Source organism: Phyllobates terribilis, unplaced genomic scaffold (assembly GCF_046119375.1).
Source record: "Phyllobates terribilis strain yellow unplaced genomic scaffold, ASM4611937v1 Scaffold_11__3_contigs__length_659146591, whole genome shotgun sequence".
Classification (NCBI taxonomy): domain Eukaryota; kingdom Metazoa; phylum Chordata; class Amphibia; order Anura; family Dendrobatidae; genus Phyllobates; species Phyllobates terribilis.
The window spans coordinates 51,939,598-51,958,697 of NW_027362771.1; the positions used below are offsets into that span (position 1 = coordinate 51,939,598).

Here is a 19,100-nt window from a genome sequence, read left to right on the forward strand (position 1 = left end):
ATTCTGTGGAAGCAGGGCTGAAAAGCAATACTTGACTTTCATTTGTTCATTTTCATAGGTTTTTAATTTATTATTATTTTTGTCAGATTCAAGTTATTTCTGTGACCATTGTGGGTTTTTCTTTCATTAAACGAGGGGTACCAACAGTTTTGACCACGCGGTAATATATATATACACACACACACATATATGTATATATATATATACAGTGGTGGCCAAAAGTATTGGCACCCCTGCAATTCTGTCAGATAATACTCAGTTTCTTCCTGAAAATGATTGCAATCACAAATTCTTTGGTATTATTATCTTCATTTAATTTGTCTTCAATGAAAAAACACAAAAAGAATTGTCCTAAAGCCAAATTGGATACAATTCCACACCAAACCTAAAAAGGGGGTGGACAAAAGTATTGGCACTGTTTGAAAAATCATGTGATGCTTCTCTAATTCGTGTAATTAACAGCACCTGTAACTTACCTGTGGCACCTAACAGGTGTTGGCAATAACTAAATCACACTTGCTGCCAGTTAATATGGATTAAAGTTGACTCAACCTCTGTCCTGTGTCCTTGTGTGTACCACACTGAGCATGGAGAAAAGAAAGAAGACCAAAGAACTGTCTGAGGACTTGAGAAACCAAATTGTGAGGAAGCATGAGAAATCTCAAGGCTACAAGTCCATCTCCAAAGACCTGAATGTTCCTGTGTCTTCCGTGCGCAGTGTCATCAAGAAGTTTCAAGCCCATGGCACTGTGGCTAACCTCCCTAGATGTGGACGGAAAAGATAAATTGACCAGAGATTTCAATGCAAGATTGTGCGGATGGTGGATAAAGAACCTCGACTAACATCCAAACAAGTTCAAGCTGCCCTGCAGTCCGAGGGTACAACAGTGTCAACCCGTGCTATCCGTCGGCGTCTGAATGAAAAGGGACTGTATGGTAGGATACCCAGTAAGACCCCACTTCTTACCCCGAGACATAAAAAAGCCAGGCTGGAGTTTGCCAAAACTTACCTGAGAAAGCCTAAAACGTTTTGGAAGAATGTTCTCTGGTCAGATGAGACAAAAGTAGAGCTTTTTGGGAAAAAGCATCAACATAGAGTGTACAGGAAAAAAAAAGAGGCATTCAAAAAAAAGAACACGGTCCCTACAGTCAAACATGGCAGAGGTTCCCTGATGTTTTGGGGTTGCTTTGCTGCCTCTGGCACTGGACTGCTTGACCGTGTGCATGGCATTATGAAGTCTGAAGACTACCAACAAATTTTGCAGCATAATGTAGGGCCCAGTGTGAGAAAGCTAGGTCTCCCTCAGAGGTTATGGGTCTCCCAGCAGGACAATGACCCAAAACACACTTCCAAAAGCACTATAAAATGGTTTTAGAGAAAGCACTGGAGACTTCTAAGGTGGCCAGCAATGAGTCCAGACCTGAATCCCATAGAACACCCGTGGAGAGATCTCAAAATGGCAGTTTGGAGAAAGCACCCTTCAAATATCAGGGACCTGGAGCAGTTTGCCAAAGAAGAATGGTCTACAATTCCAGCAGAGCATTGTAAGAAACTCATTGATGGTTAGCGGAAGCGGTTGTTCGCAGTTATTTTGGCTAAAGGTTGTGCAACCAAGTATTAGGCTGAGGGTGCCAATACTTTTGTCTGGCCCATTTCTGGCCCATATTTGGAGTTTTGTGTCAAATGATCAATGATTTGATTTTTGCTTCATTCTCTTTTGTGTTTTTTCCTTGCAAGCAAATTAAATGAAGATAATAATACCAAAGAATTTGTGATTGCAATCATTTTCAGGAAGAAACTGAGTATTATCTGACAGAATTGCAGGGGTGCCAATACTTTTGGCCACCACTGTATATATATATATATATATATATATATATATATATACACACACACACACACACATATACATATATATATACACACAGTGATGGTCAAAAGTGTTGGCACCCTTGAAATTGTTCCAGAAAATGAAGTATTTTATGTTATACACGTTTATTTCCTTTGTGTGTATTGGAATAACACAAAAGAAAGCAGAGAAAAAAAAAGGCAAATTGGACATCATTTCACACAAAACCCCCAAAATGGGCTGGACAAAATTGTTGGCACCTTTCCAAAATTATGGTTAAACAACTTTGTTTCAAGCATGTGATGCTCGTTCAAAACTCACCAGTGCCAACTAACAGGTGTGGGCAATAAGAAAATCACACCTGAAACCAGATAAAAAGGGGAGAAGTTGACTCAATCTTTGCATTGTGTATATGTGTGTGCCACACTAAGCATGGAGATCAAAAAGAGAAGAGGACTTAAGAACCAATACTGCAGACAAATATTAACAATCTCAAGGTTACAAGTCCATATCCAGAGATCTTGATGTTCTTTTGTCCACGGTGCGCAACATAATCAAGAAGTTTACAACCCATGGCACTGTAATCTTCCTGGACTTGCATGGCAGAGAAAAATCGATGAAAGGTTGCAACGCAAGATAGTCCGGATGGTGGATAAGCAGCCCCAGTCAAGTTCCAAAGAAATTCAAGCTGTCCTGCAGACTCAGGGTGCATCAGTGTCAGCGCAAACTATCCATCGATATTTGAATAAAATGAAACGCTATGGCAGGAGACCCAGGAGGACCCCACTACTGACAGAGACATAAAAAATCTAGACTGCAGTTTGCCAAAATGTACATGAGTAAGCTAAAATCCCTCTGGGATCTAGAGTTTTTTAGTAAAGTACATCATTCAAGAAGCATACAGAAATGGATGGAAACAAAGCGCTGGAGAGTTCTGAAGTGGAAAACAATGAGTCCAGATCTAAATCCCATCGAACACCTGTAGAGAGATCTTAAAATTGTTGTTGGGAGAAGGCACCTTACAAATGTGAGAGACCTGGAGCAGATTGCAAAAGAAGAGTGGTCCAAAATTCCAGTTGAGAGTTGTAAGAAGCTTGTTGATGGTTCAAGGATGCGATTGATTGCAGTTATTTATTCCAAAGGGTGTGCAACAAAATATTAAGTTGAGGGTGCCAACAATTTATTCTGGTCCATTTTTGGGGTTTTGAATGAAATGATGACCAATTTGCTTTTTTCTCTGTTTTTTTTTGTGTTCCAATACACACAAATGAAATAAATATGATATATATTGTAGGGGTTTGGTACTCACGCAGGTTCTTTTGAGGTAGGCACAGGAGTCAGTTTCTTAAAAGTGTCCAAGACAGGTTTATTCGGACTTCATAAACCGCACTTTCAAAGTAAATGAAGCATAGCCTTGTCTGGCACAAAGTAACAAAACAGGAGAATAAATATTCCATACAATACTGCGGGTTCACCTGCTCACAGTCAGTGTCCTGTAACACAAACACGCTGGAGGTCTCCACACCTCCAGCCACAGACACTCAGCCTCCATTTTATACACACGCCCTGGGGTGGGGATATGTGAGCAGCTAATCCCACCCGTCTCTTATTACTACTCGTAAAAAATGGCCCTGATACGCCCAATTTACCCTCTCAGCACTATGTGTGCTGGAACATGCTTTTCCCATTTTTTCAATCACTGAAACTACCAACCTCAGCAATACATATCTCCCCTCAAGGACATGTCCGGTGGCCATCTTACAATATATATATATTTATATATTGACAGTGCTCAGCATAAATGACTACACTGCAGCAGATTTGTCAGAAAACAAATTTACTTGCATAATCAACATTTTCTGTGGAATACGTCATAGCTGTAAAAAACAACATGGACCACACATTAAATTTTTTTTGTATATTGGCAGGAGACTGAAAAAGAGGTTCTGCCTATTTTTTGCTCTCAGCTCACAGTCTGAGAACAAGTAAAAGCTTTTCAGAGCGATTCACTTGGCGTTGGTTTTGTGTGGTGGCCATTGCTGCTTTGCTGCTGTGGGGGTGTGTCTGTGGGGTGATTGTGACCTGGAGCCATGAGGGCTTTGCCTTGCAGCATAGATGATGCGGAGCACCAGGTCGTTCGCTACCCCTGCATGTGCGCTGTCACTTTGGCCATGGTCGGCCCATGATGCCGCACCTTTTAGGCTAGAGACTAACTGAGAGCTTCACTGTTATGTGGCAGTGGACTAAGAACCTCATGTTCAATTTTGTAAATTTTAGCCTAGCAGCTTTAGATTAACGTATGATTTTTGGATGTGCTGTCCATGTTTTTTCTACAGTTATGGTGTATTTTCTATGGGATAACATGCTACAAATACTCCCACAAATGTGGGCCATTGATTGCAAACAAGATTTGTTATTTTGCAAACTCAAAAAAATAATTTTCCTAAGAAATTAATTCAAGACCATGTTGCATAATGAGTACACCCCAATGAAAATCTAATTCTAATTAACAAGAATTCAACCATAAGTAAGTCAAATTATTCATTAAACAGGTGTCCAGCAGACAGTTGATAGAAGTTGCAATATGTCACCAACTTGTTCATTCCATGCCTAGAGGACTTGGTGCTGTCCTTAAAAATCATGGAGGTCACATAAAATACTAGATGTAGTTGTTTTTATTGTGGGGTATATTCATTTTTGAATCAACTAATTTTAGTAAAATTTAAGATTTTGTAATGAAGTTATGTTATTAACCTTAATTTCATATTTAAGGGAGGTGTGAAAAAATGCTTTTAAGTAAAAATGCTTTAAAAAATAGCTTTTATAGTTTATTTTTATAAATTAACAAAATACAAAGTCAATGTACAAAAGACAAATCTAGATTAATCCCTTTTTTAAATCTTGTAAGGATTTCTCTATTTACTCAGTGGTCCAAAGGTGGCACAAAAAAGCCCAGCTGATGATTCGGTGATTTACCACCAAGTCAAAAGTGCTCAAAACTCTTTGATGTTCTTTGGGGAGTAAAGATTCATCCATCTGGTCTGATTTCATACAGAAGATTTTGTTGTACAAATTGTTAAGAAAGTTATTGCTGACTATAATAAAAGGTTGAAGAATACGCAGTACATCACAGATTACTGACAAAAAATTCAACATGTTGACAACCTCCAAATGCCCAGATCTCAATTCGATCAAGTATTCATGGGAAAAAATTTATATGATTCATGAAGGCCCCGTATTGTAACTGAAAGAACTTAAAGTGGTTGTCCGGTCCAAATCGATAAGTCTGCAGTCATTCTGTGTGACTGCAGACTTATGTGACGCGCCCCTGGGCCTGAGTCGCGCAGCGTTGCGCACGCGGGAGCCTACCCGGAGCCGGATCAGATGGGGGTAGTAGTCTCGTGGCGGTGACCCGGTCCGTGCCCAGGGAGTCAGACTAAGTGGCAGTCTATTAGCAGTAGATGGTGGATGACTACGCCACCCGTTGAATGCAGCTATGGAGCTGCCGCTGCAGGGCAGACCGCTGAGGCCGGTGGAAGGATGGTGCAGCGTGGATGGTATAACCCCCAACGGGAGGGGTATGGCCTCAGGGCAGCCGACGTGGATGATGGGGGTAGCAGAAACCACTCAGAGACGATGCGGTGTAGTTCAGGGTCTTTACTGGTGACAAAGATAGACCCTCCCGGAGTACTTGCTAGCAATCGGGGCCTGGTCAGTCCTTGAGCAGATGGGATCTCCCCTGGCCAGGCGGAGTTGTAGGCCTTCCCAACTAACTGTACTCTTCTGGCTACCTTGCTAGAGGCGGGTAAAAGTAGCCCACGTCCCTGAGTGTACCGTGTGGTGCTCACCCGTATGGCCGGTGACTCGGGGCCTTCTAATGGCTTCCGCTCCACGATGGCGGTGCTGGTCCCACGCGTGTGACCGTGCCTTCGGGTTTCTGGGCCAGAGGACCTGCAATCCCCTGCCGGTCGGTTTCTGCTGCTGGGTAGAGATTAGTCCCCACAGCCTCGGACTCCGGGTCCGGTGATACTTCTCAGTCAGGGCGAGCTCTGCAGCTGCCAGCCCCTGACTCCTTGTAGCACTGTTCCCACAGAGCTCCTGATGTTCTTTTCCTATATCTGCTTCTCTGTCTCTACTTCTTCTCTACTCACTAACCCTGCCTCAGCCCTAGGTTTATATAGGGGAAGTTCTTCCCCTCCCAGGACTGGGCAGGAGGTGTGGCATGCATAGGATCCCTGACCAAGAGACCTCCCACCTGCTCTCAGACGTAATATCTCTATCACTGTGGCAACCAGACCCCTGGTGTGTCACATTCCCCCCTAGTGAAATTTAGTACTCCGGGACTAAACATATTTTTGGAAAAACATAACAAGGTATAAACAATAATAGTACAATAAGAAAAACATATAAAGATGGTCACGGCGTGTCCGCAACCGGGTGCAGTTTTTGAAGAAAAGCAAGGTGTCCATTTCACCAAAACAGGGAGACGTAACCAGGTAGGGGTCTGTCCTACCCCGAGTCCTTAACAGTCTTTAGTCCGTCCTGGGTTACGCTCCAACTATGTACACAGGATTCCCGGTAAATCCACCAAAGACTCCTATAAACAACTAGAAACACATAATTATACACAAGCAACAAGAAAAACAGGTAACCACAAATAAAACAATTTATACATTTCAAATCCTCCAACGTGCGGGTAACTGGCCTCTAGTGGCCCTAGTGGACCTACGGAGCTGACTGTCTAGCCCTGAACTACAGGGTGTAGGAGCTGTCAAGGGTAAACTGGGCAGCTGTCTACCGGCTCCTTGGCTCACTAGGGGTACGGCAGGCTCACTATAAGCAGAGGGTTGATCCTCCTGTTCTGCTTGTGTGGAGTCTTCTGCCTCCTGGACCGGCTGCTCTTCCAGCTCTACCTGTCGCTCCGTAGGTGCTTGGGATGCTGGTTGGAGGAAGGTGAGTACGGGTACCACAACTGCGCCATTGACTTGAGTCCAAGACCGAGGGAAGTCTCCGAGCACAGTACTAACCATGTCTTCCCTTTCCTCTACGGGTCGAGGGTCTTCTTGTTCCTCTTCAGGGTTCCGTAGCTGTTCGGGACACTTCTTCAGGTGATCCCGGGATACAATGGTCGTGGATTCCCCTCCGTCTTTACTGATGGTACAGACCTTTGGGTTGTCGTGGCTTGAGGGCAGTACGGTGTATGGGTCCTTCTCCCACTGGTCGTCCAACTTGTGTAGCCGTCTTTTTCTCTTCAAGACCTGCTCTCCGGGTACCAGGGGAACAGCGGGAGCATACTGGTTGTAAGTTTTCTCTTGTCTTTCCCTAGCCTGACAGAGACTTCGCTCCACACTCTCCTGTACTCTCCGGTACTGCTGCTGCCTCTCTGTGTCCCAGTCTGCTTCTGGTGAAGTGTCCTCGGGTGTCAGGACTCCCATTTCCAGGTCAACAGGTAACTTACCAGGTCTCGCCCTCATTAGGTAAGCCGGGGTACAGTTGGTGGAACCTACCGGGATGTGGTTGTATAGGTCCACCAGATCGGGCAGCTTCTCAGGCCACAGACTGCGTTCTTCCAGGGGCAACGTTTTCAGAAGATCCATTACCACCTGGTTCATTTTCTCACAAAGTCCATTAGTTTGCGGATGATAGTGTGTTGTCCTTTTCTTCCGGCAGCCATACAGAGTGCAGAATTCTTGGAAGACCTCCGCTTCAAAGGCAGGTCCCTGGTCTGTCAACACTTGGTCCGGGTACCCGTGTGGACGGCAGAAATGCTGCTGGAAGGCTCTAGCTGCTGTTCGAGCTGTTAAGTCCTTGACGGGGACGACAACCAAGAACCGGGAATAGTGATCCACGATGGTTAGTGCGTAGACGTAGCCACTTCTGCTTGGGGTCAGTTTTACATGATCCAAGGCTACCAGTTCCAACGGCTGCCGGGTGACGATGGACTGCAGGGGAGTCTTCTGGCTGGCACGGTCCTTCCTTCTTAGGTTGCACGGGCCACAGTCTCTGCACCACCTCTCGATGGTTCCCCTCATGCCTACCCAGTGAAACCGCTCGCGCAGCAGGAACTCCAGCTTCTTCCATCCGAAGTGTCCAGCCCCGTCGTGGTATGCCTCCATCACCATGGCTGCGTCTCTTCGTGGCACCACTACTTGCCAGATTAGTTCATGCGTCCGGGAGTTAACCATTCTGCGGCACAACTTCCCCTTGTAAAGGAACAGTCGACTCTTCTCAGCCCATAGTTGCTTGGCTTCCTCCGGAGCGTCTGGGTCAAGGCGAGCCTCTGGCCGAGTCAGCATCTCCTTCACCAGTCGGACGGCAGGGTCACTGTCTTGCGTTTCCTCCCAGTTGTAGTGAGGCAAGGGGTTAAACGTAGCGGCTTGCTTACTCTTTACCCGATGGGAATACTGGATAGTCCCATGACGGTGGAACGCGGGGAGTTCAACTTCTTCCAGTCCCTCTGGATCTTCTCCTACGTCCGGTAGGTTTGGCATCCTGGACAGGGCGTCCGCGTTGGTATTGGAGCGTCCTGCCCGGTATTTGATTGTGAACTCGTAGTTGGACAGACGGGCCATCCATCTCTGCTCTAGGGCACCGAGTCTTGCCGTGTCCAGGTGTGTCAACGGGTTGTTATCCGTGTACACGATGAACCGGGAAGAAGCGAGGTAGTGCTTAAAGCGTTCGGTGACTGCCCACACCACTGCCAGGAACTCTAGCTTAAATGAGCTGTAATTCTCAGGGTTTCTCTCGGTGGGTCGCAGTTTTCGGCTGGCGTAAGCGATTACTCGTTCTTTCCCCTGCTGGATCTGGGACAGCACGGCTCCTAGCCCGATGTTACTTGCGTCGGTGTAGAGGATAAAGGGCTGGCTGTAATCAGGGTACGCCAGGATTTCATCCCCCGTGAGGGCCATCTTCAGCTGGCGGAAGGACTCTTCTTCTAACTTCTCCCATCTGAAGGGTGGCTTCTGGTTCTTGGCCTTCCGGGACTGGCTTATCAGGAGGTCCTGCATAGGAGCTGCCTTTTTGGTGAAACCGGGGATGAATCTGCGGTAATAGCCTACCAACCCGAGGAACTGCCGCACTTCTTTTACACTGGAGGGACTTGGCCATTCCTTAATTGCGGTGATCTTATCGGGGTCGGGAGCCACTCCGTCAGCGCTCACCACGTGTCCCAGGTACTGCACCTTTGGTTTCAGGAGGTGGCACTTGGAGGGTTTCACCTTTAGGCCGTAGCTTGCCAGAGCTTCGAACACTTCCGCCAGGTGTTTCAGATGGTCCTCATACGTCTTGGAATATACGATGACATCGTCCAGGTACAACAAGACCGTCTCGAAGTTTCTGTGGCCCAGACAGCACTCCATTAATCGTTGGAAGGTTCCTGGTGCGTTGCAGAGTCCGAACGGCATGCAGGTAAACTCGCTAAGTCCCATCGGGGTGGTGAATGCGGTCTTCTCCCGGTCCGCCTCTGCTACAGGAACCTGCCAGTACCCACTAGTGAGATCCAAGGTAGAGAAGAAGTTAGCAGATCTTAAAGCAGCCAAAGACTCCTCTATCCTTGGTAAGGGGTACGCATCCTTGTGTGTGATACGGTTGATTTTCCGGTAATCTACACACATCCTCATGGTGTTGTCTTTCTTTTTGACTAAGACTAGTGGAGCTGCCCAGGGGCTACAGCTATCCCTGATCACCCCAGCCTCCTTCATGTCTCTAAGCATCCCCTTGGCGTGTTGGTAGTGTGCAGGGGGTACGGGTCGATACCTCTCTTTTATGGGAGGATGGTCTCCCGTGGGGATGTGGTGTTCTACCCCCTTGACTCGCCCGAAGTCTAACGGGTGTTTACTAAACACTCTCTCGTACTCTTGAACCACCCGATAGACTCCCTGTTTCTGATGTGAGGGAGTGGAGTCAGTACCCAAATGTAGTTGCTGACACCAGTCCTCCATCGTTTTCTTAGAGCCGTTACCTTCCTCCGGGGAAGATGGAGGCAAGGGTTCTATGGACTGTATGGAATCTTGATTGATGGTATACAATTTGGCTAGCGTGGCATACCGGGGCAGGTACACTTCCCTCTTCCCGATATTTATTATGCGAACGGGCACCCTCCCATGGCGTACATTGACCACCCCCCGTGCTGTCAAAATGGTGGGCCTACTATCTGAGTAAACTGGTTCTACCATTGCCTGGTAATCTCTACCTCTCAGACTAATAGCTGCCCGGCACCAAATCATCATTTCACTTTTTGGGGGCATGGCAATAGGGAAAGGGTCACACATTCGCACGCTACCAATCTCACCACCGGAGAGTTCTAGCTGTTGCCGTCGCATCAGTGCCCGGATCTCTTTCTGGAGCACTCGCTGCTGGCCGGAGCTGGCGTTCTTGGCAACCTGCTGTAAAAGGAAAATCACCTCTGCAAGACAATTTTCAATTACATTAGTTCCTAGAGTTATCTTTGGGTGACTCTCGTGTTTGTCAATGTCTACAATGATCAGTCCCTGTGCCGCCAATTCGACTCTACCGATTTTAATGGTCACCTCTTTAAATCCAATCTGTGGCACGGGCTGACCATTGCTGGCGATGATACTCAAGTCGTCGTCAGGGTAGCGGGTGATATCCGAGTCATTCCAGTACTGCTTGAAGAGCACGTACGGGATGGTGGTGACCTGTGACCCGGTGTCCAGCAGGGCACTCATAGGAATGCCATCCAGTACCACGGGTAAGACCGGACGTCCTCCCACATATTTGTCGCGCCAGTTCGATGGGCCTGGTGATCTTTTTCCTGGGGGTTGGCCCTCTACCCCAGGTTGTGCCAGTTTAAAGGACAGTACCTTGCCATATGTCCGGGTTGATTGCAGCGGCGGCAGATGGGTCGTCCGTCCTCGTTGTATCGGTCGCTGGGTCTTCCTCTGGCCGGTGGGGTCCTCCTTGGTCGACGCCACGGGATGTCCTCCGGTCCGGATGCCAGCTGGATCTTCCCTGGAGTGGAAACCTGTAAAGACTGCACAGTTCGGGTTAGCGCAGCAACGCTTTTAGCTAGCTCTTGGACCTGATGGTGCAGGTCTGGAGCCGGGTCATTGTTCAAAGCCTGCGCATCAGCTCCCACAGGCCCTGCCGACAAGGGCGCCGCCTCCTGGTGGTAAGTGGTAATGGCTCTGTCCTTGAACTGTGCAAATCCCAGATGAGGGTCCTGTAAGGCCATTGCCCGCAACTGGGTTCGGTGGGCATTGCAATATAAACACTCTATAAATTGTTCAGTCAACAGCCTGTCCTCGTCTCCCACGCCGTCAGGGTCGGTCTGCTTAATGGCTCTCAGGGCCTCTTGTAGGTTCAGGGCATAGTCCCTTATACTCTCATGTGCCCGCTGTTTGCACCCGTAGAATCTAAGCTTGATCTCGGCTGAGGTGCGGGTATCAAAGGTGTCCCTCAGCCGGGTTAGTATCCCCGCGACAGTCTTCCCCCCAGGTGGCCAGGACTTTACCTCCCTTTGGGCTGCCCCGGTTAGTTGGGCCACCAGGATGCTCACTTTTTGCTCCTCTGTGAGGGGGTACACCTGGAAGAGGCTATACAGCTTTTCTCTAAAGTCATGCAGGGTATGGGACTCCCCTGAGTACTGGGGTAGCCAGGCTGCCCCCGGGATATAGGGCATGGTGAAAGGCATGACCGCAACAGCGGTGGCGCTGGCGGGGGTTGAAGCGGTGAAGCTCTCCTCCGTATCCGACATCCTTCTCCCCCCTAGTGGACCGTGGCCTACCTTGCGATGATCCTCTTCCGTAGGCCGCGGCTCCGCAGTGGATCGTCAGGGTTGAGGACCTTCCGTCACGCTCCTGTGACGTCGGCGTCTGCTGGGCTCCTTCCAGGACCTTACGCAACGTCCGGACGTGAGGCGGGGCTTCAGTTCTCGCGCGCTTTCGGAGTCCACGCCCCTCTTCTTCCCGCGCGGCGTCCTCAAGATGGCGGCCAACGGCGGGAAAACTCCACGGATGGCGGGAAGAAGGCCGAAGATGGCGCCGGATGGCGGGAAAACCTCACGGATGGCGGGAAGAAGGCTGAAGATGGCGCCGGATGGCGGGAATCTTCACGGATGGCGGGAAGAAGGCTGAAGATGGCGCCGGATGGCGGGAAAACTTCACGGATGGTAAGTTTCAAAAGTCTCTTTTTCAGGCACGCAGTACCCGGTGGTTGCGGGCACGAAATCCTGCCGACTACGCCAAAAGTTGACACGCCCCTGGGCCTGAGTCGCGCAGCGTTGCGCACGCGGGAGCCTACCCGGAGCCGGATCAGATGGGGGTAGTAGTCTCGTGGCGGTGACCCGGTCCGTGCCCAGGGAGTCAGACTAAGTGGCAGTCTATTAGCAGTAGATGGTGGATGACTACGCCACCCGTTGAATGCAGCTATGGAGCTGCCGCTGCAGGGCAGACCGCTGAGGCCGGTGGAAGGATGGTGCAGCGTGGATGGTATAACCCCCAACGGGAGGGGTATGGCCTCAGGGCAGCCGACGTGGATGATGGGGGTAGCAGGAACCACTCAGAGACGATGCGGTGTAGTTCAGGGTCTTTACTGGTGACAAAGATAGACCCTCCCGGAGTACTTGCTAGCAATCGGGGCCTGGTCAGTCCTTGAGCAGATGGGATCTCCCCTGGCCAGGCGGAGTTGTAGGCCTTCCCAACTAACTGTACTCTTCTGGCTACCTTGCTAGAGGCGGGTAAAAGTAGCCCACGTCCCTGAGTGTACCGTGTGGTGCTCACCCGTATGGCCGGTGACTCGGGGCCTTCTAATGGCTTCCGCTCCACGATGGCGGTGCTGGTCCCACGCGTGTGACCGTGCCTTCGGGTTTCTGGGCCAGAGGACCTGCAATCCCCTGCCGGTCGGTTTCTGCTGCTGGGTAGAGATTAGTCCCCACAGCCTCGGACTCCGGGTCCGGTGATACTTCTCAGTCAGGGCGAGCTCTGCAGCTGCCAGCCCCTGACTCCTTGTAGCACTGTTCCCACAGAGCTCCTGGTGTTCTTTTCCTATATCTGCTTCTCTGTCTCTACTTCTTCTCTACTCACTAACCCTGCCTCAGCCCTAGGTTTATATAGGGGAAGTTCTTCCCCTCCCAGGACTGGGCAGGAGGTGTGGCATGCATAGGATCCCTGACCAAGAGACCTCCCACCTGCTCTCAGACGTAATATCTCTATCACTGTGGCAACCAGACCCCTGGTGTGTCACATATGAATCCCCCCAGCACACGCACTGTGCACTGCGTGGATTCACCGGTTTCTGAGCCGGGACCGGCAGGAACATATGTTTTATACATACTCCTGGCCAGTGCCCGTCTAGTGGGCGCGACCTCCCTCCAAACACTTGTATTGAGCTAGGCCGCACCCCGTCTAGTGGCCAACTAGAGGGCGTGGCCTCACTACATACAAGTGTATGGAGAGCGATGTCACTCCCACTGGTCGGGAGTATGTATAACACATACATACCCTCCAATTCCGGCTCAAAAAACGGCGAATCCCTGCAAAGCACAGTGCATGCGCTGGGGGTTTCATAAGTCTGCAGTCACACAGAGTGACCACAGACTTATCGATTTGGACCAGACAACCCCTCTAAGGATCTGCTGCCAGATACCACAGGACAGCTTCAGAGGTCTTTTGGAGGTCTTTTAGCGCTTATTTCTCGACTCAGGTTGAAACCTACAGAATATTATATAGATTGTTTCCAAGTCATAGCTAATGGATGTATTCTGCAAGCCATACTGACCTTTAGCAAAGAGCTATCTATTTGAAACTACATTACATTATGCAATGATTTTCTGTGTCTATCCATTTGCAGATTGCGAGAAGAAGAAGATTGATTTGTGGCTTTGTGACTCTGGTTCTTGCAATATTTCTTGCCTTGCTGATGACTATATGCATTATGATCAGCAGAAGATGCAGAACAACATCCGCATTGCACTGTTGTGAAATTGTCTTTAGAATAATTTTTACTACATCAATCAAATTATATTATGCAGAATTAATATTGTAAATTCACCTGGAACCGGAAGCAAGCAGGGCCTTATTAATCCATGCTCGTGTCTCTAGGCTTTCAAGTATTTTGGGCCCCCTATAGCATGACAATATTTCACCCCAATACAGCTTCATCTTTGTGCAAAGAATATTTGTCAACTAGAGCAGTGTCCATCACCATGTCAAATTCATCGGGAAGCAGGATTTATGCCATAATTTACACTTTCATTATCCATATGGATACCCAGTTGAAATAAAGTCTGTTGACTTCTTTTCACACTGTGCAATCATTCCTTCCTTTTCTATTCTTTTTTGATATCCTGACTTGTGCTCATACTTGTTAGATGCCATTTGATCTTTAAAAAAAAAAAAATAAAATCTTTAGCTGGTCCCAATGACCCGTGAGCACGTTAGTAATAAGAGAGGGGAGACATGATTTTACAACCCTGATGTTAGTAAGATAAATAAAAAAAACTTGATTGAAAGATACATAGAACTTACCATCTGCAATATGGGCTAATACAAATGACCGCATGTATTATTCCTAATATCGGTCAGTACAGTCATGGCTGAAAGTGTTGGCACCCTTGAAATTGTTCCAGAAAAAATGTGGGCTCCATAGTCCTCCAAGTAGTATAATGCACTGATCATAGTCCTCCATATACTATATATATATTATATGGGCATTTAAGCCCATTTAAATTGTAGGTGTTTCAGCCCAGAAGTGACATGTTCTGTCCAGAGTTATAGGTTTGTAGCCCAAGAGAGGCATGTAGGCAGAGTAGTACCCATCAGATGGGAGGTCACCTTGCAGCGGTTGATGGGCACACATGAATTGGTCAATTTATGCGCTAAGAACCTCAATTTTTTGTAAGTAAAGCTCATTGAGTAATAACATAGTTTAAATCAAATGTTTTTATTGTCTTCATGTATCTTGGCCATAATGGAGTGCTGCTGCTCTTTCTTTTTATATATCTTATGCAGTTTCTACAGCTTGCACCTGTTCACATTTAGGATGTGCTGGTCAGTTTTCTTTATATATATATTTATATATATATATATATATATATATATATATATATATATATACACACATGCTATATGAGACACAATTATAATATATATACTGTGTATCAGAAATATATGACATATAATTGATTCCTATGTTTGTAGATATTAATACATTGAAGTAAAAGTTTAGAAGTATGGTCCCCTATATGCTCTATATAGAATGATGTAGCCGTCTTTGCACACCATTTCCTGTTTGTGCTTGTACTACAATAGAGCAATGCCGTATTCTTTAGATCCCGGCATGTTGTCTACGCCGCCTCCTATCTATCTTGATTGCGAGTTTGCCTGTTACTTATGTCATCATCATCAAGCTTAAAGGGAACCTGTCATTTAAAAAAAAAAGCTTTCAACATTCAGACATGGGGGTACATGCAGGATAATAGCGTTCTGAACCTGCCCGGCGCCTGCACTTGGAGCCTTGCTGCCGGGAGCAAATGAACTTTATTCCTCTCAGCAGTGTTCTGGTTTCAGTCATGGGGGTGGTGCTGGCATGGCTTCAGTTACAGCTCTATGTATAGATAGCGGCAGCTGTAACTGCGCTGGCACTGACTGCCAGCTTGCTCAGCATTAGGGTCAGCTGTCAGCCAGTGCCGGGGCCATGGTATAATGGTCCTTACACATCCCTCCTACACAGTATAATGGCCCCCACACAACCCTTCATATAATATAATGGCCTTGCACAGCCCTCCACACATTTTAATGGCCCCCACACAGCCCATTGGCCCCCACATATCCCTCCCACACAGTATAATGGCTCCCACACAAACCTCCACACAGTATAATGGCCCCCTTACAGCTAACAATATATTGGCACTCGCACAGCTCTCGATACTGTATAATAGTCCCTCAAAGACACACACACAGTATACTGGCCCCGACACAACCCTCCGCACAGCCCTCCCACACAGTATAATGGTAGTTAATAGCTCCCAAAGCTCCCCACACTTTATGATGGTCCCATATTTCCCTACACACTATGATGCTAGTCACTACTTACGGACACGTCGCGAGGTGGGGAAGTCAGTATGAGATAAAAATCCAGGAGGGTACATCATAAACAGAGGGGTAAGGCAAAGGCGTAGTCAGCTCACATTCCAGGGTAAGAATTCCAAGAACGTAGCGGATCAAAAGAAAGGGGCTATGCAAACGGATGGTCAAGGGCAATTCAAGGTCGGTCAACAAAGATCAAAATACTAGAACCCAAAACAGAGCAAACACACACCAATTTGATCAGAGCTACAACTGGTAAAGATAAGAGGCAGACAGACAGCTAAATAGGATGGGAATCATTCTGAACTGGAGACATCTGTAGGAAACCCAGCACACCCAGGTCCTGATTGGGCGACTCGACTGTCACTTAACATGGTCAAGTCTCAGATTGGACGGCCGAGCTGTCTATCACAATACTGCCAGCTCAACACACCCCTGCCCCAGATTGGATGGCTGTGCTGCCACTCACAACACTGATAGGAGGAATTGTGACAAACACAGTATGATGGCCCCACAGTATATACTTGATACACAGTATAAACCCGTATAATGTACTCATTGATAAACATGGCCACATAAACGCAGTGTGATGGCCCCCACATAGCCCTCCACAAAGTATGATGGCCCCAACGCAGCCTTTCACACAGTACAATAGTCTCCTCACAGCATACTGGTCTCAACACACAACATAATGGTTCCCACACAGCCCTTCACACATTATAATGGTGTCCCACAGCTCTCCACACAGTATAATGGCACCCCAAAACCCTACATATAGTATAATGACCTACACTGAATAAACCCCACACAACCCTCAACAAGATATATTGGCCTGCACACAGTCTAATGGTGCCCCACAGCTCTTCACACATAGAACGTCCTTCACACATGTAATGGTTCTCACTAGTGTTGAGCGAGCACTAAAATGCTCGGGTGCTCGAAGCTCGGGCCGAGCTCGCCGTGATACTCGGGTGCTCGACCCGAGCAACGAGCCCAATGTTAGTCTATGGGAGACTCGAGCATTTTTGCGGTGGCACCCCCGGCAGTCTTTTATGCGTTTTTGCACTTTTGTATTGCTTTCAACTATGACAAATGCATTCACCGTGAAATGTCACTTTAACATTTTACAACTTTATCTGGCCATGTGCTGTGTGACACATGCATAAAGTGCTGAAAAGACAAGGGAACAGCATGGGGAAGACCCCTGGAAGCATCTCTGACTCCCAGGTCACTGTCTAAAAGTGTGCCCATCATAAATGATCCTTATCGCATCAGAAGATGCAGACTTGCAACTATCCCCATGCAAGTTCTAGTCCCAGGGCAGTGTTCAATTGTACCTCCCCCATTCCTTGCAATACAAGCTCAAGTATGCAGCCTGCCACCCACCCACCCCCAGGCTGCAATACCATACTGCTTGCTTGCACTTTAAATTGGGCCTTTTAGGCATGTGGAGGCGGAATCTGGCCACCACGCCATGGCTGTGTCGGCGGCCTTGGTATCCATACTCAGTCCCCAGCCGCCTGGTGGCCGGGTGTCCCCGCTTGCTCCCCAGCCTCCAGGGGGTGGCTGGGTGTCCATACTTGGTCCCCAGCCACCCCTATTTGTCCCGGTAACCTTTCCCACACTTTTCTTAGCCTGGCCTGCTTTAGGGCAGCATTGGCCGAGCCCACCGGACTATCAGACTCCTCCGGTGGGCCCTGGCTTCTCCATCAGGGGAGTTGAGAGTGCCAAGGTGAGGAGCATGATGAGGATGATAGAAGTTAGCATCTACTTTGTTTTGTTGTAATGCAAGCGCATGTATGTAGTAGCGGCTAGGCCTGAGGTGGTCAGCGTTTTGGCGCATATCCTACCTCCTCCGAGGATTGCTGGATGTTTTCCTGCTACTATCCAAGTTCTATGACTCCCCTTAAAACAAAGCTTCAGGTGATAAATGATGGATGAGGTAGTGGCAAAGGAGAAAGAGCAGGAGGAACAGGGACCATTCACATCAATATCAGGCCAGTCAACCAGATATGTCGTGTAGGATATATTTCTGTAACAAAAGGAGCGGTTCGGCTACACAGTTATAGGGCATACAGTGGGTGCAATGCCTACCAAAAATTTCGAGCCACTCCAATGCCCCATGGAAATGACATGGAGGTCAGAGGGCGTTAACTAAACCTTTTTTTCCATTTATAGCAACTGGGTCTCCCGTGCACTGTTGGCCTAAGCAGTGAATGGAAGGTTTTCCAAAAATTATGAGGAACTGCAATGCCCCTTACATGAGCCATGTGTGGCACCCCAGGGGTCTGGTCTCCACAATAATAGAGATATTACGTCGGAGAGCAAGTGGGAGGTTTCCTGGTCAGGATCCCTTAAGCATGCAACATCCTCCTGCCCCAATCCTGGGAGGGGAGAATTCTGCCCTTATAAACTGGATCTGGGGTGGGGTTGAGTGAGTCAGAGAACAGTCAGAGTCAGAGTGAGAGCAAGGGAAAGTAACAGCAAGGAGCTCTGTAGGAGCTAGGAGCTAAAGACCAGGGGCTGGAAGCTGAGCAGAGCTCGCCCTGGCAGAAGACAATACGAACCGGACACAGGAGTCCGAAGCTGTGAGGACTTATATATCCAGCAGCAGAAACCAGCCGGCAGGGGATTTCAGGTCCTCTGGCCATAGAAGCCCGGAGGCTCAGTCACAAGCAAGGGACCAGCACCGCCGTCGTGGAGTGGAGGCTAACAGAAGGCCCCAAGTCACCAGCCATACGGGTGAGCACTACACGGTACACTCAGGGACATGGGCTACTTCTACCCGCTTACAGCAAGGTAGCCAGGAAGAGTGCAGACAGATGGGGAGGCCTACAACTCCACCTGGCCAGGGGAACTCCTGCTTGCTCACAGACTGACCAGGCCTCTTACGCTAGCCAGTACTCCCGGGAGGGTCTACCTTATAATCATCAGTAAAGACCCTGAACTGCACTGCAAAGACTCTGAGTCGTTCCTGCTGCGCTCGTGCACCATCACCCCCATCATCCACACTCACTGCCCTGAGGCTATACTCCTCCCGAGGGGAGTTATCCCATTCTATGCTGCGCACACAACACCAGCCTCAGCGGTCTGCCTCGCAGCGGTGGTACTCCCTGACCGCAATCCACGGGTGGCGCAGTCGGACAATTAACCTCAAAACCTAAGAAAGACTGCCACTGGTTTGACCAGCCTGAGCAACGGGACC

The 19,100-nt window shown here is 48.2% G+C and overlaps 1 protein-coding gene across 1 annotated transcript in view; it reads left to right on the top strand.

The window, feature by feature from the left end:
* Window positions 1-15,674, top strand: part of LOC141165556 (E3 ubiquitin-protein ligase RNF14-like) — a 65,582-nt gene extending 49,908 nt beyond the window's left edge. Inside the window, exon 8 of the mRNA XM_073651251.1 lies at window positions 13,659-15,674. Within this exon, the coding sequence (XP_073507352.1) occupies window positions 13,659-13,680 (22 nt within the window). The 3' untranslated portion in view covers window positions 13,681-15,674. The remainder of the gene's footprint in view (window positions 1-13,658) is intronic.
* Window positions 15,675-19,100: the final 3,426 nt, after the last annotated feature.